General features: G+C 39.3%; 1 protein-coding gene and 1 long non-coding RNA gene across 2 annotated transcripts in view; one reads left to right on the forward strand and one right to left on the reverse strand.

Moving 5' to 3' along the window:
• The window catches only part of LOC115363486 (uncharacterized), a 381,300-nt gene that overhangs the window by 20,306 nt on the left and 342,644 nt on the right, over positions 1–18,350 (forward strand). Inside the window, exons 3-8 of the mRNA XM_030057738.1 lie at positions 6,673–6,720; positions 9,056–9,352; positions 16,201–16,518; positions 16,853–17,149; positions 17,241–17,552; positions 17,674–17,958. Of these exons, the coding sequence (XP_029913598.1) occupies positions 6,673–6,720; positions 9,056–9,352; positions 16,201–16,518; positions 16,853–17,149; positions 17,241–17,552; positions 17,674–17,958 (1,557 nt within the window). The remainder of the gene's footprint in view (positions 1–6,672; positions 6,721–9,055; positions 9,353–16,200; positions 16,519–16,852; positions 17,150–17,240; positions 17,553–17,673; positions 17,959–18,350) is intronic.
• Positions 3,773–11,190, reverse strand: LOC115363611 (uncharacterized). Its single transcript, XR_003928604.1, has 3 exons — positions 11,111–11,190; positions 6,656–6,658; positions 3,773–3,783 (listed from the first exon to the last, which is right to left on the reverse strand). It is a non-coding gene; the product is annotated as an uncharacterized LOC115363611 (long non-coding RNA).

The raw sequence follows: 18,350 nt of genomic DNA on the forward strand, positions 1-18,350 counted from the left end.
ATATTGTTACAATAAATTAGTTGTGAAATCTTTTACAAGGGACAATCATAACACAAAATAATGTGTATGAATTTTGGACTTGTGGCTTGTGACAACCTGACTGTTTAATACTTATATAACAGACAGGAAACAGCCTTCACCACAGCAGGTGCTTCCGCGTCCAGTGAACAAACTGAAACCTTGGACTGAAATTTATCTGACACAGGCAGGAGCCAAAGGTTCTGCCCAACTCTGGAAATTGATTTTCTTATACAAATGGAAGCTGCAAAGCTCCTCTGAATACATTAGATTCCTTTAACAAGACCAAACTGTCATAGAAAGACAGAAAGGATAAATTCATTTATATAAATTTCCCTATTTTAATATGGATAGTGTGTTCTCAAGTTCCCTATCAAAAACCTGGGAGTGTGAATATTCTCCACAGTATCTCAGTGGTTCCTAAACTGCGCTCTTCAAGACGGAGCTGTTGTTCCTGGACTGTGTTGGAGCCATTCTCCCAGTTTGGGGGTCACAACCCCAAGTGCAACTATCATTGCCTTCACTTTCAAATCTTTTCCAGTTCCTGTTTCAGTCTCCAATACTTCTACAGCTCCTCATATTCCTCTTTTTTAATGTTGCTGTCACTGAGGATTGCGTTACCACTGTTTATGTGTCTGGACCTGTAAGTCCCACAGGGTCTTAGCTCTGTCATTCAGAGTCTCCCATCTGGACTTGGTGGAATCCAACCTATATTCAGCACAGATGTTATATGCATTCTCTGCAACATGGTTGTGTTGCTTAGTGTTCCCACTTACATCGTACACCTTGTCATTATGAGCTGGACTGTGTCAGCCTCTGGAGCTGATGTTCTGTCTGATGTGATAGATTCCTGCTTCGACTGACTCAGTGCTAACTGCCTGCTCTGATTAGTGCCGAAGTGCTGTCCTTCATTCCAGCTTTTCCAATAGTAATAGTAATAATAGTATTACTATTACTAATAGTAAAAAATGCCCGCTTCGCCCATGCGAAGCGCCTAATAGTAATAGTATTTCTTGATGTCAGTCATCTGTGCTATCTGGTGGTAGTACACTCCATGGAAAGGCTTGGCTATCTATGGCACCTGGCCCTGGCTAAGGTGTTTGGTGCCCTGACCGTATGAGCATGTACAGCAATCCTCTTTGAAGGAAATGTCATTCAATAAAGCTTTGATGACCTAGGCTGAGAGAGTGACTCCATTAAGTGTCCGGTCAGTTCAATCTACCTGCATGCTCCTTTGTGGTGGTCTGAGCAGCACTACACTCAGATTGAACCCCTCCTTTGGTCCTAAGAACTTAAGGAGATCATTCAGATCTAGAACTATTCAGCTGGATGTGTTTTGTCTTCAGGAAGGAGAACAGGAAGTATAAAAGGCATCTGCTAATTGTGCCAAGTAAACACGTTGGCATGTTATGTCAAAAGCATGGCCCAGGTGCATCACATCCAACAGCTGTTAGTGTGCTATGGTGATGATGTGGTTGGGAAAGCCCAGTTCAAGAAGCAGTTTGCTAAATGGCTTCGTGAAGCATTTCCCAGAAATACATTGAGCCTGGAGAAGACCCTCTCACTGTGGTTCGTGCTCACTCTGCATGCAGCATTGCAGCGTCAACAGCCCTCTTCAGTGGGCTCAATGTTGAGGACATATACTGCAGCATCCTGATCTAAGGGTGCTTTCAGACCTGTCCCGTTTGGAGCAGTTGTTCCGAAACAGGGAGCGTTTCCCCCTAAAGATCGGTTCGTTTGGACATATGTGAACACAGCAATCGCGCTCGGATGCGGGACAAAACAAGCGGGTCGAGATCGCCTAGAAGAGGTGGTCTCGGCTAGATTCCATTCGAACCCTGGAGCGGTTCGTTTGCAGTGAGAACATAATCGACACAGCAACCGACACAACCCACTCATATCTGTGGTTCAACCAGCGTCAGAGCCCATCTTCGTCGGCGATTCCTTGTCGCGGCATGTCTTCTTCTCAGTAGATGCAGTATGATATTATTTCCCCTGCGCAGTCTTGGTTCCCGGTAGAATGGGATGTTTTCCTCCGTTACAGAACACCGCTACATTCAGTAGCGGTTTAGGCATGGGCGAAGCGGGCATTTTTTCATGTCGTGTGGGGGGCGGCTCAAGAGCAAAAAAAAAAAAAAGAAAAAAAAAAATCATCAGCGCCGCTCACCTGTCAGATCCGGCAGACCTGACCAGGTGGGTGCGGTACCGTCTGTTGCCGCGGCCGGCCCGCCTGATGCCGACCGGTGCCGTGGCCGGTGGCTTTTTATTCAAACAAGATTTTGTCCATATAAAAAGTAGGTAGGAGTAGTAACACGAAAGGGCGCTAGGCAGTAATTTCGCCTAGGGCGGCAACATGGGCAGAACCACCACTGGGTAGGCTACATTAACCACAGAAACACAGAGAAACAAACTAGCCACACACGCTGAAGATGCTCCATGGTTTTTGTTTTTCCCGGGGTAAGAACAGAAGAGGAAACTTCTTCTTTCGGGGTAATTTCTGACCAATGAGAGAACAGTTTTTTCGCGCATGGCATTTGCTTACAGCTTTGAACCGCTACAGACGGTTGCCCTGTGAACACAAACGCCCCAAACGAAAAACGAAACAACTGTATCGATTTAGCCCCTGAATCGGAACAAAGCAAACGGGCCACAGGTCTGAAAGCACCCTAAGATTTGTCCATAGAGTTCTATCTCTTGGAGCTCATGGGTTCCTTCTCGAGATCAGGTCTCAACCCAACACTTGAGAGAGAGCGGTGTGTGTGTGTGTCAGCTGTTTTACACCTAACTCCCATGGACCGTATATGCCACTTCTATCCCCCATGTTCTTTGTGGTCTCAGGGCTGTGAGGTGAGGTAGATGTTCCACTGGCATGACCTTTGACCCCTATATGATCGCGCAAGCCAATTCCAGCAGTTTGCCTTTTAATGAGCATCTGTGGAGAATCACTTACAGATATTGAATAATACTGAGTACCGGTTCACATGGTTTTAGGCAAGCTGTCGGCATGTCCTCATTGGCTGGTAATGTGCATGCAAAATTTCACTGAATGAGTCCATGTGTGCAGTTGGAGAGGAGCTACTGGCCATAGAGCCAGTTACAGGGCTGTGCTTTACTTGTAGAAGTTGGGTTACAACATTATAACTTTAGTTATTAACTGACCCACTTAGTTCTTGATGACAACTCAAGAACACTCTGGGACTGGCGATCTGCAAATTCCAGATGGGCTGATTCATGTGTTGGCTGCACAGCCTGAACTGTTATTAAGACATAAAAGAGATAAATATGTAATTGAGGCCTGCACCTTAAGTCCATTTGATGCAAGAACAGATCAGCTGTTTGGGGGTTTCTACATCCCACCTGTGTAAAATGACCCTGCACTCGCTTTACAACAAATCAGACTGACATCTTCGTCGTTCTGTGAAAAGACACAGGACCTTCTGAAGAGGATCATGCCGCCAGTCCGTCCCTCTAAAGAATGGTTCTCCCTTTTTATCATCACGGATCAGACTGATTACCTGTTTGTAAGGCAACTAAGAGGGAGCACCGCTTCTGGTAGGTAGGGTCACAGGGCTCCCTGCCTTCATAAGCACGGGTGAGGGCAACTGGTGCCGCTCTTTGTCTGAAGCCTGGGAGCTGAGGGGAGGACTGCCTTATTTGTGCAGAGTTGTGGTGCAGCTGACTCAAGGATGGATGGATGTTTGCTTCGTAGCCACATGTTGAAGAGGAAACAAGACAGCTTGCCTTTCCACTGGCTGAGTTACAGTACTGCCAGTCATCTTCATTGATGCAGGACCCCCAGTTTAGCTAAATTTAATGCCAGACTGCTGCTTTGCCTGACCTGATTTCCCCCATTTTTTTTTTTTTTTTTTTTGGTTAAACCTGAATTCTTACAAGTTGCTTTCTGTTTTATATTGTGGTACTAAAGTCAGACTTTATATAATTGTATTCTATTTTATCTTGCTTGGTTTTGCCTCTTTCCCCTTTGCAGTGTATGCATGCGGGGAGTACTTGAGACACCTCTCCCTGCATGCGGTGTGGTAGGCCTGAAGAATGGTACTCACTTTAATTTTGTGGATTTGCCTTTCCTTCAGTGCAGTGCAGGTTGCAGTGTCGTTTTGGTGACAGTGTGCACACATGGTGATCTCCATTGGGGTTTGCGACAGATTCTCTTCACAGTATAGGTGCCTGCTTCTTGGTACAGTCAGTTGGCATTTTTGTTATCTAGCTAAAGGTATTGGATTTATGGTTGTCCCTGCTGTCTTCCCCAGATCCATCATCAAGTCAATTATAAATTTTAAATTGTAAACTGAATGGGTGTCTTTTCTCTTCTATTACTTTAAATTTGATTGTGTCCACGTGCAGGTAGTTAAAGCCCATTGTGGCCAGTGGGCTTTTGTAAAGTTATTGGATGTGTACCCCTCCTTGTACACATTGTTGGGTCACACATGGTTAGACTGTGAGTAATCTGACAGCAAATTACTGTCCATCAGAGACCTACTATACATGACTACAGCTGCCCAAAGTAAGTGTTTAAAAAATGATTTAATAACATCTGAGGCATGATGGAAAGCTAAGAAATTGTATATTGGCCTAGAAGCCTCATCAGTGAGGGATGCTCTGTGTTGTCTCTGTAGTGTATTTGCCTGTCTGTGTGAAACTCACTGATGTAGGTTTTGTTTCTGAAAGGTGAAGGGAGATAAAATGGTGCCTCACAGACAGAAGACAAAAGTTGTAGAATGAGAAGGCTGAAACACACCAGCTAACTCCTTATTGTCAGTATCAGTGAGCTTCTCTATGAAGCAGCATGTTGTATGGTCAACTTTCTACTTCACAGAAAAGCGTATTGGATTCACTTCTTAAAGACGGTGGAACCTTTTGGCCACAGTGAAGAACTGAATCATCTCACCACATCATCACCATTTAGCTGTACTTACATATGTAATTTTACCTTTAGGACTTTTTGTACCCCTTTATTATGGATGTGGTATTATAACATTAGCCAGTGCATTTAAGTAGTGAGATTGCTAGCTCCATGCTTCGTAAATAGGCTTATTCGGGTTATTCTTTTAACAGTGCCTAAAGACTGAGATTTCAGCAATCTTATGTATTAATTGCAAGCCACACTGTGCGACATGGATTTATAAAGTTGGGTATGACATCAGCTCTGATGTATGTAGACTGTATGATAATCACACCAACCAAATCTTATAGGCTACAACATAAGTCATTACAAACGACAATGTCATCAGACTGATGACACGGCACCTTTTCAGCAAGCAGGAGCACCTGTAGCTCCATGCAGGTTTTATGCATTCTCCAGCAACCTTTGTCAGCTCTTTCCCATTGTGAGAACAAGAGCATCACCAGAGCTGTACTGCTCCAAAATGAATGAAGTGGATATAGACCAGCAAACAACAACACACGTTTGTCACTGAATCATTTGTCGACTGACCGTGAACGCCAGTTTTGCTCTGGATGTCGCATTAGATTGTGAAAAATGTAATGTTTTGATTGATTGAAGTAAAATGTGTAGTGTGGCTTCTCTCTGCCAACACTTTACAGTGAATTTCTTAAGCCTTATAGTAAACAACAGTCACTGTTGACTTAATTTTTTTTTTTTTTTTTATCTCCAGCAATCTAAAAGCAAACACGTTTCATCAGTCACACCTTTGCCTCTTACTTTTCTTGAACTTGTAATATCCATTCATGTAGTTTAGAGCAACCAGGAGGCCTTAGCTTGGGTTTTGCCTACAGTTTAACACACAGTACATGTCAATATGGTGTACTGATGAGTGGCAACCAGACAAAAGATTTCAGTGTTGTGCAATGAAAAAGTGCTTTAAGCCAACGTAGAAATAATAAGCATTTTTATGCAAGAAATCAAAAATGTGTAATATAGCCATTTTCATATGCATCCTCAAGATATCAAGATATCCTTCAAGATATCATAGAGTTACATCATCTCAAGATACTGTCCAACATTTTGAGCCAAAATGTCCAATTTATTAATGGCACAAGAACCCGATTTTATTGTTGCCACATTCTATTATATATATATATATATATATATATATATATATATATATATGTTTTTTTTTTGTTGTTTTTTTTGCTTGACATGTTTCTTTACTGTCAAGCCTGCAGAGGGAAGGATCATTTAATTGAGCATGCAACAGGAAATAATGCAATTTAAATCCAATTAGTGAAAATCTAGAGTTTAGGAAAGACTGATCTGTCCTGAAGGATGTATGATTTAAAGTGATATTTGAGGGTGTGTTTTGAAAACCGTATTGAAAATGTAACAAAATGGTTAGTGCAATAATCATACTTTTATATTTCATCTGGAATGACTCACACATATCAATACTGTCATAAACATTTCAGTTCATTTTTTGGCTCAGGTTTTCAGTTGTGTGAGCTGAACTGCCGGCTGGGGGAATTTCATGAAACCCTCTGAAAAAGAGGAAGTTTTCAGCAGCTCTGGACAAATAAGCTTGATATTATGTAACCTAGGTTACAGGAAGTGGTAAGAGATGGTCAGCTTTATCTCAAGGGGATATGGCTAATAAACAATGTCAAGACGATATTAAGTGGAACTTGTATGTTTTTTTTAGTATTTGTACAAGCGGCATATCACAATCTATCATTGTGATGACTACTTTGACTACTGGGGGAAAGGAACAACAGTCACAGTAACTTCTGGTAAGTCATCATCTGATGAGTTTTGACATTTTTATATGTCAAAACTCATATTTTTTTTAAAAATAAAAATGCTAAATATTATGACAAAAACTGAAATTTTCTTTCAGCCGGGATACAGTGTAGGACTTCAGCAAAAAACAGACACGATCAGGGCAAATTTTAGAAATGTTGTGTATTGAAATAGTTTTGATAAGATGATTCCAATGGAAAAGTATTTTTGCACTGAAGTGCTATTCAAACTGAACACTGTGACTACTATGGTTACTTTGACTACTGGGGAAAAGGGACAACAGTGACTGTAACAACAGGTAAAAATGGCTTTGTTTTATTTTCATCTTCACTGTATCAATTCTAATATTTAATAGTAGAGAACCTGGACTTTAGTGATGCCAGTAGACGGCATCTTTTAGATGGTCGTTTTTGTACATTGCATGTATCTGATTGTTACACTGTGACAATGCTTTTGACTACTGGGGGAAAGGAACAACGGTTACAGTTTCATCAGGTAGGTCATCAAATTTTTTTTTTTTTACAAATTTATGGATTAAAGAAGAAAAGAAAAATATTTTGTTGAAAATTCAAACTTGATATCAGGGATTTCACTAAGACAGAATGTGTTGAAAAAGAGGGACAAGAGAGAGTTTCCACTTGTTGTCACTGAAGTCGGTTTAAAGTTTGAAGGTCAACATCATGTATCATTTAATTTTATTCATAAACACTTGTACAAAAAGAGAAAATGTATTTGTAAGACGGCAGAAAAGTGTAGGTTTGTGGACGCAGGTTTTTGTATGCAGTAGATAGTAAACTGTTAGGCTGTGACTACGGTGCTTTTGACTCCTGGGGAAAGGGAACAATGGTCACCGTCTCCTCAGGTACGTAATATTAATATTTCTGATTAAATACAGAAATTCTTAATACATCAGTCAGAAATATTGTATTATTTCCAGGTAGTCACAACTGTTGTCTTGTGATAAAACAGCCAACAGTAATTTGTAATCTGTCAAATGATCTGTCTTGAGTGTGAAACCGAGTCGGGTCTATCAACAGATGTAGTAGATGTTAGTTTGATTTTAACTTTAGACTGCCTTTAAGCTGGCAGGCTCCACAGTCTGTATGATGTGAGGCACTTAGGAGGATAGTTTTTGTAAGAAGTGTGTATTGGTTGTCTCCACTGTGACAACTGGGCTTTTGACTACTGGGGAAAAGGAACTATGGTCACTGTGTCATCAGGTAAGAATTAAAATCTCTCTTCGTTTATGACTCAGACTGAGCAATATTATGTTTTTATGACAAAAACATCAATTTTAATTTCTCTGCTTGTCAGGTGTCAGTTCAGATGTTCGTTATTCAAATAAAAAGAGTTTCAAATGTGCGAAAAGTGGAAACGGCAAAATCCTCAGTATCAGACAAGATCTTGCTGGAATATTAGGGCATTTGATCATTCAAATGCATTTTATAATATTATTCGGTAACACTTTACAATAACAGTGCAACAATTAACGTTAGTTAATGCCATAATAAACATTATGAAGCGATATAAGTGACAGTTAACTAACCGTTAACTAATGTGTCTAAGAATCATTTACTTATGCTGTTCATGCTAAGGTATTAATTTATATGTTATTTAAGGGTTATTGTAGATATTATTAACATTAGTAAATGCCGTAATAATCATTAACTAACAGTTATTTAACCATAATGGCATTAACTAATGTTAACTAACGTTAATTGTTGTACTCTTATTGTAAAGTGTTACCTATTATTCTCTATTAAACGTAAAGTTATAGACTTTTCAAACTAGTTATTGAGTAGAATAAGCCTTTTGAAAATAAGCGATAAGTAGATTTAGCGCTGCGCTGCGGTACTTTTGACTCCTGGGGGAAGGGTACAACAGAAACTGTCTCATCAGGTAAGAATTGTCAACTTAAATAACCAGTGAACTGAAGCAAAAGGAACAGTAATTATTTCATAATCATTTAATGTCCATATTGTGATGTGGCTGCTATTACAGAAATGAATGGATGTTTACTTCGGTCAAACCCTCCACAAATGTCAAATAATGATGAGTTTTAAAAAATAATGTTGAATTTATTAATTGATCATAATTTACCAACAATATACTGACTGATAGCCAATAACTACTACAAAGTGCTATAAGTGAGAGACGTAAGTCTGTTCCTTTCCTTACCAACCTGTAAATAACTGGGATACGAAAGCTGCAACACAAAGCTGCCATGGGCTTCTCTTTGTTATCACTCATGTTTAAAAAATTCTGTCATGTGCAATCAAACTTTTATTTCAGTATCCTCATGAGAAATATTTTTCTTTTTCTCAGCCACATCAAAGGCCCCTACTGTGTTTCCTCTGGTACAATGTGGTTCTGAGACCAGTGACACGCTGACTCTCGGCGTCCTCGCCACCGGCTTCACGCCCGCCTCCCTGACCTTCAGCTGTGCCTCTGACAGTGGGACGAACCTGCCCGACTCTCTTCAGTACCCTGCAGTTCAGAAGGACAGCTACTATTCAGCGGTCAGCCAGATCCGAGTGAAGAGATCAGACTTGAAACAAAACGTTAGCTGTACCGTGAACCATCCGGCAGGATCAAAAACCGTCTACATTACATTGCCAAAACGTAAGATTCACTTCAGCTTTTATGTACATACTTAGTCAATCCAGAAACTAATTAATTTGTTTGAAATTTAGTGTACTTTTTAATAATTTGAGGAAATATAGAAATTTAAGTATTTTTTAGACACTGCAGTTTTAAGTAGGCCAAATCATAATAATAAGTCCTAACTGGTTTGGTTATTATTATTATTATTATTATTATTGTGATTATTATTCTATAGCATCAATTCTTGTGCATCTGTTGAAGATATTTTGATGACCTAACCTATACTAATTAATCACAATGTAATAATATCTTGTTAATTATTTGTACTTTTTCTTCTTTGTCTCCCCCCTGCTTTATAATTTTATGAATTTATGTCCTTCCAGAACCCTTTGTAACTTTGAATGATTTCTTACTTTAGTTCTACATTCATGCAATGCACATAAAAGTGAGCCAGATGTGTTTCATTTTTTTTAGGTTATCTACAAAGGTACCATACCAATTTGTTATATGACACATGAAAATAGCATAAAAGCAGACACAAAGTACTGCATGATCATTCTAAATTGAATGTGACTGCAGTTATTACTAAATCAAACAGCTTATATCTATAAATATTATCATGTGTCGAGTCAGTAGCAGGTACAGAGTTCGGTGGAGAGGCTTGAGCTTGCACTATGCAAATTGACTTGGCTCATTCTAGTTTATTTCCTGCTCTTCTATGTTCTGGCTAATACATTTTATGGCAATATGTTCTGCTTGCTTCCATCTACTTTCATAACCTGTGTTGTTTCCAATCTGCCTGCCTGCACTTTTACTGTCTTTCAATGAACGTTCACGGCTCAGAAAATGTCCAGTCAAAGGTTGGTTTCCACTTGTTGGCTTGCCTGTACAGTCAGTGTCTATGCAGAAGAGAGTACTAAAGCTCAAGTCATTGTAAAGGTCATTGACAGTGGCGAGCTCTTTTTTCTGTTTGACACTCACTGTGTGTTTTAGCAATTCCATATGTGCACATGTTACAGTTTCATAAAGCTTCACCTTCATCTCTGCTTCTGCACATTTGTTATTCCCTGCTTCTGCATATATATATTTGTGTATGTTTGTTTTTCAGCCGTGTATCATAAGGAACCAACTCTTAGTGTGTTGGGCTCCTCTCCCAAGGATGAATCGAAGGGTTCCTTCTCCTGCTTTGCCATTGATTTTTCACCGAAAACACATGAGATCACATGGCTAAAAAATGGCCAAGAAATCACCAACCCAATATCTGAGATCAAGACACCCACTACTGTTGGCAAAGCAACTGAAAATGGAACTTTGTACAGCACAGCGAGCTATCTCAAAGTTAAGGAAAGCGAGTTGACTGAAGGTGACATATTGATGTGTTTGTTTGAAGGACCTAAGACAAATGAGAACAAATCTGTGACCTATAAAAGTGAGTATATTATTATTATTATTATTATTATCATCGTTGTTGTTGTTGTTATTATCGGGACAGCAGTTCAAATGGCTTTATAATTATGCACGTTTAGTAAATTCCCATTATTTCCTCTCTCAGAAACTGACACATGCGTAAATCCTACTTGCCCACCTTCTCTGGACATAAAAATCAAACCAATCTCACTGGAGGACATGTTTCTCAACAAAAAAGCTGAGCTGATCTGCGAAGTCACTCCTAAAGAGGACGTGGCTGTTGAGTGGCAAGACAAGGATGGACAAGTAATAGTTGCAAGCAGAAACCTGAGTGAGAGCAATGGGAAAAGCAAATTTGCCATAATTGACGTCCTGTATGAGGAGTGGAGCAAGGGGATAGATTACAACTGTGTGGTTGAACATCCAGACTTGATTGAGCCTAAGAAGGAACCTTATCGAAAGAGCGGTAAGCAAAGTTTCATTATTTTTTCAATTGTGCATTAAAAGTCTGTTTGAATGCCGCTGATGATCATGGATGTGTGTGAGTGTTGTTTATGAATGCTTCTTGTAGAAGAAATGTTGTATAACAGCTGCTCTCGTCTGCGCCACGAGGGCCTAACTGTTCTGTCATGCTTGCAGGAGAAGTGCCTCAGCGTCCATCAGTTTTTCTGCTGCCTCCAGTAGAACAAATTCGAAATAACATGGTGACCCTGACTTGCTATGTGAAAGACTTCAAACCCAAAGAGATTGAGGTGTCTTGGCTTGTTGATGATGTGGCACCAGCTTCAAATAAATATGCATTTAATACCACAAACCTGGTAGAAAACAACGGAGTCTACTCTGTCTATGGCCAGCTATCGTTCAGCCTTGAGCAGTGGAACAGCAGTGAAGCGGTGTATAGCTGTGTAGTTTACCATGAATCCTTGATGGACACATCCCGAGTCATTATGAGGTCCACAGTGAAGAGAACAGCTGAGAAATCCAACACGGTCAACCTCAACATTGACCTCCCTCAAACTTGCAAGGCCTAGTAGATGTTTTGTTGTGTCGCTGTGTCTTATGCCATGTTTGTAATGTTTGTTGCTTGTGATATGACATGTTGTTTGTCTTTTAAATGCAGATTCAAAATCAAAATAAAAAAAAAATTACTTCATCATTTTGTCGATTTATGTTGACATCCGTGTTTAACCCATGTAGAGAGTTGTATGTTTAGTTGAACGATGAGGTAAAAGGCGTACCGAGTGGCAGCACAATAGGATAAAGAAATAGAAAGCAGACATGAAACAATTTGTCATACTGTGGTAACACAAAGTGTACAAACAAGGTGTAGAGAGCAGAATATTTACAACAGAAAGTAGCAGTAGTACAGCAAATGTCCCACATTAAAATTGCATTCACTTTAATAACCCCCACCCCCACTGATCAATCACTGTAAGAGTCAAAATCACCAGCTAAATCATATTTGTTCTTTGTTCTGTGTGGTTGGTGCATGAACACTGTTCTCATGCTTTGTCTTTGTGTGCGTATGTTATCTCTACTGGGTCTTGCCTCCCTGCCAAGAAAAAAAAAATCTATTTAACATCTAAGCGGGTCACTAGTCTCAAAGATTATTACTGGGCATTGAGGATTTATGATACCAATTCACAAGCCAAGCCACAGACAGTCCACAGCAAAACATGGGGTCTTTCAAAAGCAATTCAGGGTCATTGCCACTGCTGCTATTACCACCATTTAACACACTCTCTATATATGTAGGGGAGAGTGGGGTAAATAGTGCCAACTTTTTACTTAAAGTGCCTTTAAAGCAAGGGGATTACAGTAATGCCTCCAACTAAAATATGCACATATAGTTTAGGATGTTGTGCATCCCTGGGAACAATCACTTTGGATCTTATATAAACTGTTTGAGAAATATAGCTTTTGAAAAAAAAGTGGTTTTGTGGCACAACTTGCCCCCAGTGCGGGGTAAATTGTGCCATTAGAGAGAATACACTGGGGTAAATTGTGCCATTGATAATTGAAGTAAAACAGATCATTTTAATCTCACAAATGATAATGCTATATAAAAGCAAAACAAATTCAATACAAAATTATTTATTTAACATTTATTTATTATTTTAACAAGATCACAGGCCACTTTTCTATAACAAGGCCTAGCGCCACATGAACACATACCCAGAACAAAATAAAAATTCCCAGATGAGCACCTCCAAATCATCTTCATCTGAATCTGAATAGTTTTAGTGATCAAAGGTAAGAAAATAATGTACGATAACAATAAAATACAAGAAAGTAATATATAGTATATAATCACAAGTTGTGCCACTGGCACAAATTACCCCAGGCCCTTTGGCACAAATTACCCCAAGCCCACCATTTTGAAAAAAATGCATCCCCCAGCTGTTTTGAGCTAACATCATGCTAACTGTATAGACTCATGGTGTAGCTTACTAAAGTACTAAAACCCGTGTGAACTGTTTTCAAAGTTTTCTATAATTGTTCAAACACAGCAATCAAAAAACCATGATCATGGAAATTTTACTTTGGAGGGCAAAAAAATGTTTTTTGAACTGAAATGTGCTTACCTCTCAAGTCATGTGTCTCCCTTCTTTATAAGATGAGTGAAATGGATGCCTCTTCAAAAATATGTGGTCACATGACCAACTTCTTCTATAGTTTTCTAGATAACAGGGGTGGCACTACTTGCCCCTTGGCACAAATTACCCCACTCTCCCCTATATTTGATAGTAATGACATTTAACACTATATCCATTAGATAAGAAGTATACAAATACATGTTGAGAGGACAGGCAGCTTGATTAAAGGATCCATAGAGAATTATTATTTAAAGTCTCAATGACCGGCAGGTGGACTAAAAAAAAAAAAAAAATGAGAAAATGATTATTTCATGTCAAAGGTAAAAATAATTTGGGAGTGTACAAAGTGTGTCAGAAATGACACACTGCTTCTCCCAATGCTGTTTTCACTGCTTTAACAAAAGAAAACAAGAAAGCAAGAAAGAAACACAATAATCAGTCTCATCCCAAAATAATCTTCACAGATCTATATGGGTTGTAAATATTGTGTAGTCTTGATAGATGTGATAAAATGTGTCATTTATAAGCAGAGCAGAAGACCACAGATGTGATTGTCAATGTAACTTCACTTCCATCTCCACATGCAGAGTATGTGTTTGTGACTAACAGCTGCTGGGATCATGCCATGGAAACAGATCAAGACAGCATGGGGAGCACAGCCCTCACCTTCATCATCCTCTTCCTCATCACTCTACTGTACAGCATCGGGACCACTGCTATCAAGGTAGTAATGCTTTTAAAAGTTAGGGCTTCACCCAACACAGATATCATGTGAAATCTGGATTTAACTCTTTACACTCCAAATGGAATAGACTGCAAAACTGGATAAAGAAAAGCTAAAGGTCATTAAAGAGTAGCTGCAATAGAGGACAGAAAAATCACCAACATGCTGTTGGTTATTGCATATCTTCAGATAATCCTGTGCACATCATATGGATGTGTTAAAATAACTGCATGAGAAAATGCATGATGAACATGATTTGACTAGATAATGTGGATGTTATAGGTAAGATATACATCACTGAGACCAACTACTAAACAGACCCACACCCACACGCCATTGCCTTTCTCACATCTCTTTTTCCGAGCCTGGCTATTTTATATTTAGCCATTATTTGCACACTGCTAGTCTTCAGTGCAGTTTCATGACGGCACCAGCCATGGTTGACTGACATTTGTGACACAACTGCACCAAAAGCTCTACAGGGTGGTGATTATCTGCCATCAGTGTTAGATGCATGTACTGTTTTCCCCATCTGCCAATAGAGTTAAAATAATTTCTCAAATTAATCAATAGTGGAACTTCAGAAATATGATCTACAGTACATACCATGCAACAATTATGTTACACCTCGTTGTGTACAGATGCATGTTGCAGTGTTTTCTGCTTCACTTAATAATGATGTGCCTCATTTCACGTTCACTACTTTAGATGATGTCATGATTTTATACTTACTTATACATTATGGCACAATAATGAGACTTTCTCATCACATACATCATAATGTATTATCACATGTTTTAATTATAAAATTCATGATTTAATTTTAACAAGCTGGTGGTAGGTTATATACAGTACTATATGTATTACTCAAACTTTATGGTGCATTAAATTGTACTATGGCATTTTCGAATGCAGTTGTGATGAAACTGTAATGCTTATGATGTGCACAATGACTTATACCTCATAACATCCAGCAGCTAAATAACTTTTACTCATCAAAATGTTAGAACTAGTTACAAATTGTTGTATTTTGATTGTTTTTGATATGAAAGCTCTGATCTGTATTTCTTTGTTTTTTCTTTGTTTGTTTGTTTGTTTTTCATTTTCAGGTCAAATGAAAAGAAAAGGAAAGCAAAAGGAATGCGGTGACTGTCTGTGTAAAAATATCATATTTCCACATATTAATCCTTTGTCTTTTCATTGTACACTGTAAGTCTGCATAATTGCTCTCTTTGCCTTTAAGAACATTTGTGTCATGTCTTTGTTGAAAATAAACCTTTAACTGAAGAGAACCGTTGAAGCATTTGTGGCTGCTCCTCCAATATTTTTCTCTCCTGCAGAAAAGGTTTTTATTATGTCCAGGTTATTATGTCAAGGTTCTCATTACACTTACTCTTAAATTGTCTGTAGAGCCAACCAACACCAGAACCTAAAGTTTCTTTGAGCTATTTTTAATCAAAGATTATTTATTAATGTATTTATTTATTCTTTCATTCCTTCATTCATTACTCTCATTTATAAATTTGATTTTGTCATAGCTGCATCAGTTTTGTCCACCAGCTCTCCAGCACCTGGAGCCAACAGACCGTGTTCAACTGAATATGTAAATATAAAGATGTTACAATGTGATGGTAACAACAGACCAGAGAACTAAAACTCTCAGCAAAGTTGTGAGGAGTCACCAAACAAAATCAGAGAGGTGCCTGAGAATGTAAATAGTTATAAGATATTTACATTTTCAGTGCCTTTCCTTTCCTGGCATGAGCAGGCTTCACAGCTGGGGTGTGTGATGCACCGTTGCTCAGTGTCATGTTTCACTTCTGTATTTCGGGAGCTTTTTTGGGACCTGGGTGTTACTCGGTGCTTCCGCTTGCTGCCTGCCCTGATCGCTCTTCCCTGTCCTGCTCTAACATCTGTGCAACACATCCTGCTCCATCTCCACCTGACTTTAAGCACCAGCCAGTGTAAAAGTACAACTCTGCCATCTAGCCAAAGTACAGGGCTATTACACCTAGGGTTGAGACAGTAGAACTGCTAAGTTGCCTAAAATCAAAAGGTATGTATAACTTCTCCTGAGATCCTTCATTAGGATTTTGAAAATGTACATGACCTGAAAACCAATCTCTGCTGTGTTCCAGCACCACAGGTGATCTCTCCAAACATCACACTCTACTCTGTCTGGGAAGGCCAGTTTGGGAGCTCATCAGTCACACTCATCTGCACCCTGAGTGGCTTCTTTCCAGACCAGCTTACTGTGCAATGGCAACTGGGAAACGAAACTGTCACTGCTTCACCAGTCGAGAAGAAGCTGCAAAGTGTGGATGGAGGGGAGAAAACCTTCAGTCTGACCAGTCAGATTAAACTTGATATGAAGGAGTGGGCAAAAGGCTCAGATTTCACCTGCAAGTCCCAACACGCCAAAAATGAATTCAAAAGATCCATCAGTATTTGTTCAGGTAAGTGTGGGAAAATCTGTCTGATGGCACAACAAGAAAATTGCTAGATCATACTCAAGACATGTATTCATACTTTAATTGCTATTCTTGGTTTGGGAGTATTTTGGAAATCAAACGGACCACTGACTAGTCTATGATTTTTGAAAGACTGAAATTCACGATCAGTTATATCAGTGTTTATTACTCCCTAAACAAATGATGCAATGCACTATAGTGATATATAAAGAGAGAGAGATAGGCTATATTCCTATTAAACCACTAAAATAAATCAGATTCAGATACAGTCTGCTAGTTTTAGACATTAACATGTTTTGGCCAAACTTGTTTATGACAGTTCATTCATCCTCGCCTCCCTCCATTCATCTGGAGATCCCCAGCTTCAAGACAGTCATGATGGCAGGGTCTGTGGTCACTGCCACATGTTTGATCCATACTGACTTGGATGCCAAAGTGACCTGGCTGCTAAATGATCACGTCCTTTCCAATAAACCAGCGAATCAAGACAGAAACACAACTCATATCATCAGTAATCTGACGGTTCCCTCAACTGACTGGAAAAACCTCAATAAAGTCCAATGTAGAGCTGAACATCGCTGCTTCACACTCGCTGAAAATACCATCATTCTCACAGGTAAGAAAACTATCCAAAATAAAAATCAGCTGATATGTGAGAGCTGAAGACCTGAAAACACTGAAAGTCACCACCTCTATGTTTTGTGCAGGGCCTGCAGCTGCAGCTCCATCAGTGCTGATCAGGAGATCTCTGTCAGATTTGCTCAAGAGAAACAGTGCTGTGCTGGAGTGTGACGTCACACAACTGTCCTCCAGTGACCTCTACATCACATTTCAGGCCAATGGCACTGACATCTCTGAGAAACTGTATGTTGAATTTCCTAAAGCCCCAGGCCTCCACTCAGTCACAAAAAGTTTCCCTGTCCCTTCAAACTACCAAAAAAAAGACACAACATTCAACTGCAAAGTGAACCAAGGTTTCTCCAAGCAATGGGAGTCAAACTCCACTGGAAATATTTTTGGTGGGTAGACACTGATATTTTTCTTCCCCTCAAGTTGTTTTTCATTTGTTGGTATCAGTTCTCTCCACAACAATCTCTTTCAACTACAAATGAGCTATTTTTGTTGTTTTTTATTTGATAGGTGACCCATCAGTGGAGCTCCTTTTAGCCCCAAGTGAAGAGTCGGGACCACAGAAACTCTTATGCTCTGGACGGGGCTTCAACCCTCAAATCAAATGGCTTTCTGGGTCTCAGCACAGACCTGCAGCCTCTCAGGACATCAGGATGGGTGCAGATGGACGTGTGGAAGTAACCAGTCATCTCCTTGTCACTAAAACAGAGTGGAAATCAGGGGAGGACATCACTTGTGAAGTGTCCGACCAGTCTGGAGGCAGTACAGTCAAGAAGAACATCAGCCTTTGTTCAGGTAGATTGAAAACTAAATGTATAAATGACCAAATATAATTAAAAACGAATAGGCTAGAACTGGCATCATGTAGTTTTTCTATATTTTCTATGTTCCTTGTTTATATTGTTTATATTGCTTGTTTGATATTTATTGTCTGTTTTGTTTTGTTTTTTGTTGTTTTTTTTTTTGTTTTTTACTGATGCTGCATATTTTTGCTATCCACTTTGCTGCTGTAATGCTGGAAATTTCCCCACTGTGGAACTAATGAAGGAATATCTTATCTTATCTTATCTCTCTTACACACAAATATGGAATAGATCAATCTAACAACATTTTTAACCTTCCATTGAGAAAATGAGGCCATATTTTATGAGTAATCCTTCCCTTAAATAGAGCTGGTAGCTGAAACT

This window comes from Myripristis murdjan, chromosome 8 (genome assembly GCF_902150065.1).
Source record: "Myripristis murdjan chromosome 8, fMyrMur1.1, whole genome shotgun sequence".
NCBI lineage: Eukaryota > Metazoa > Chordata > Actinopteri > Holocentriformes > Holocentridae > Myripristis > Myripristis murdjan.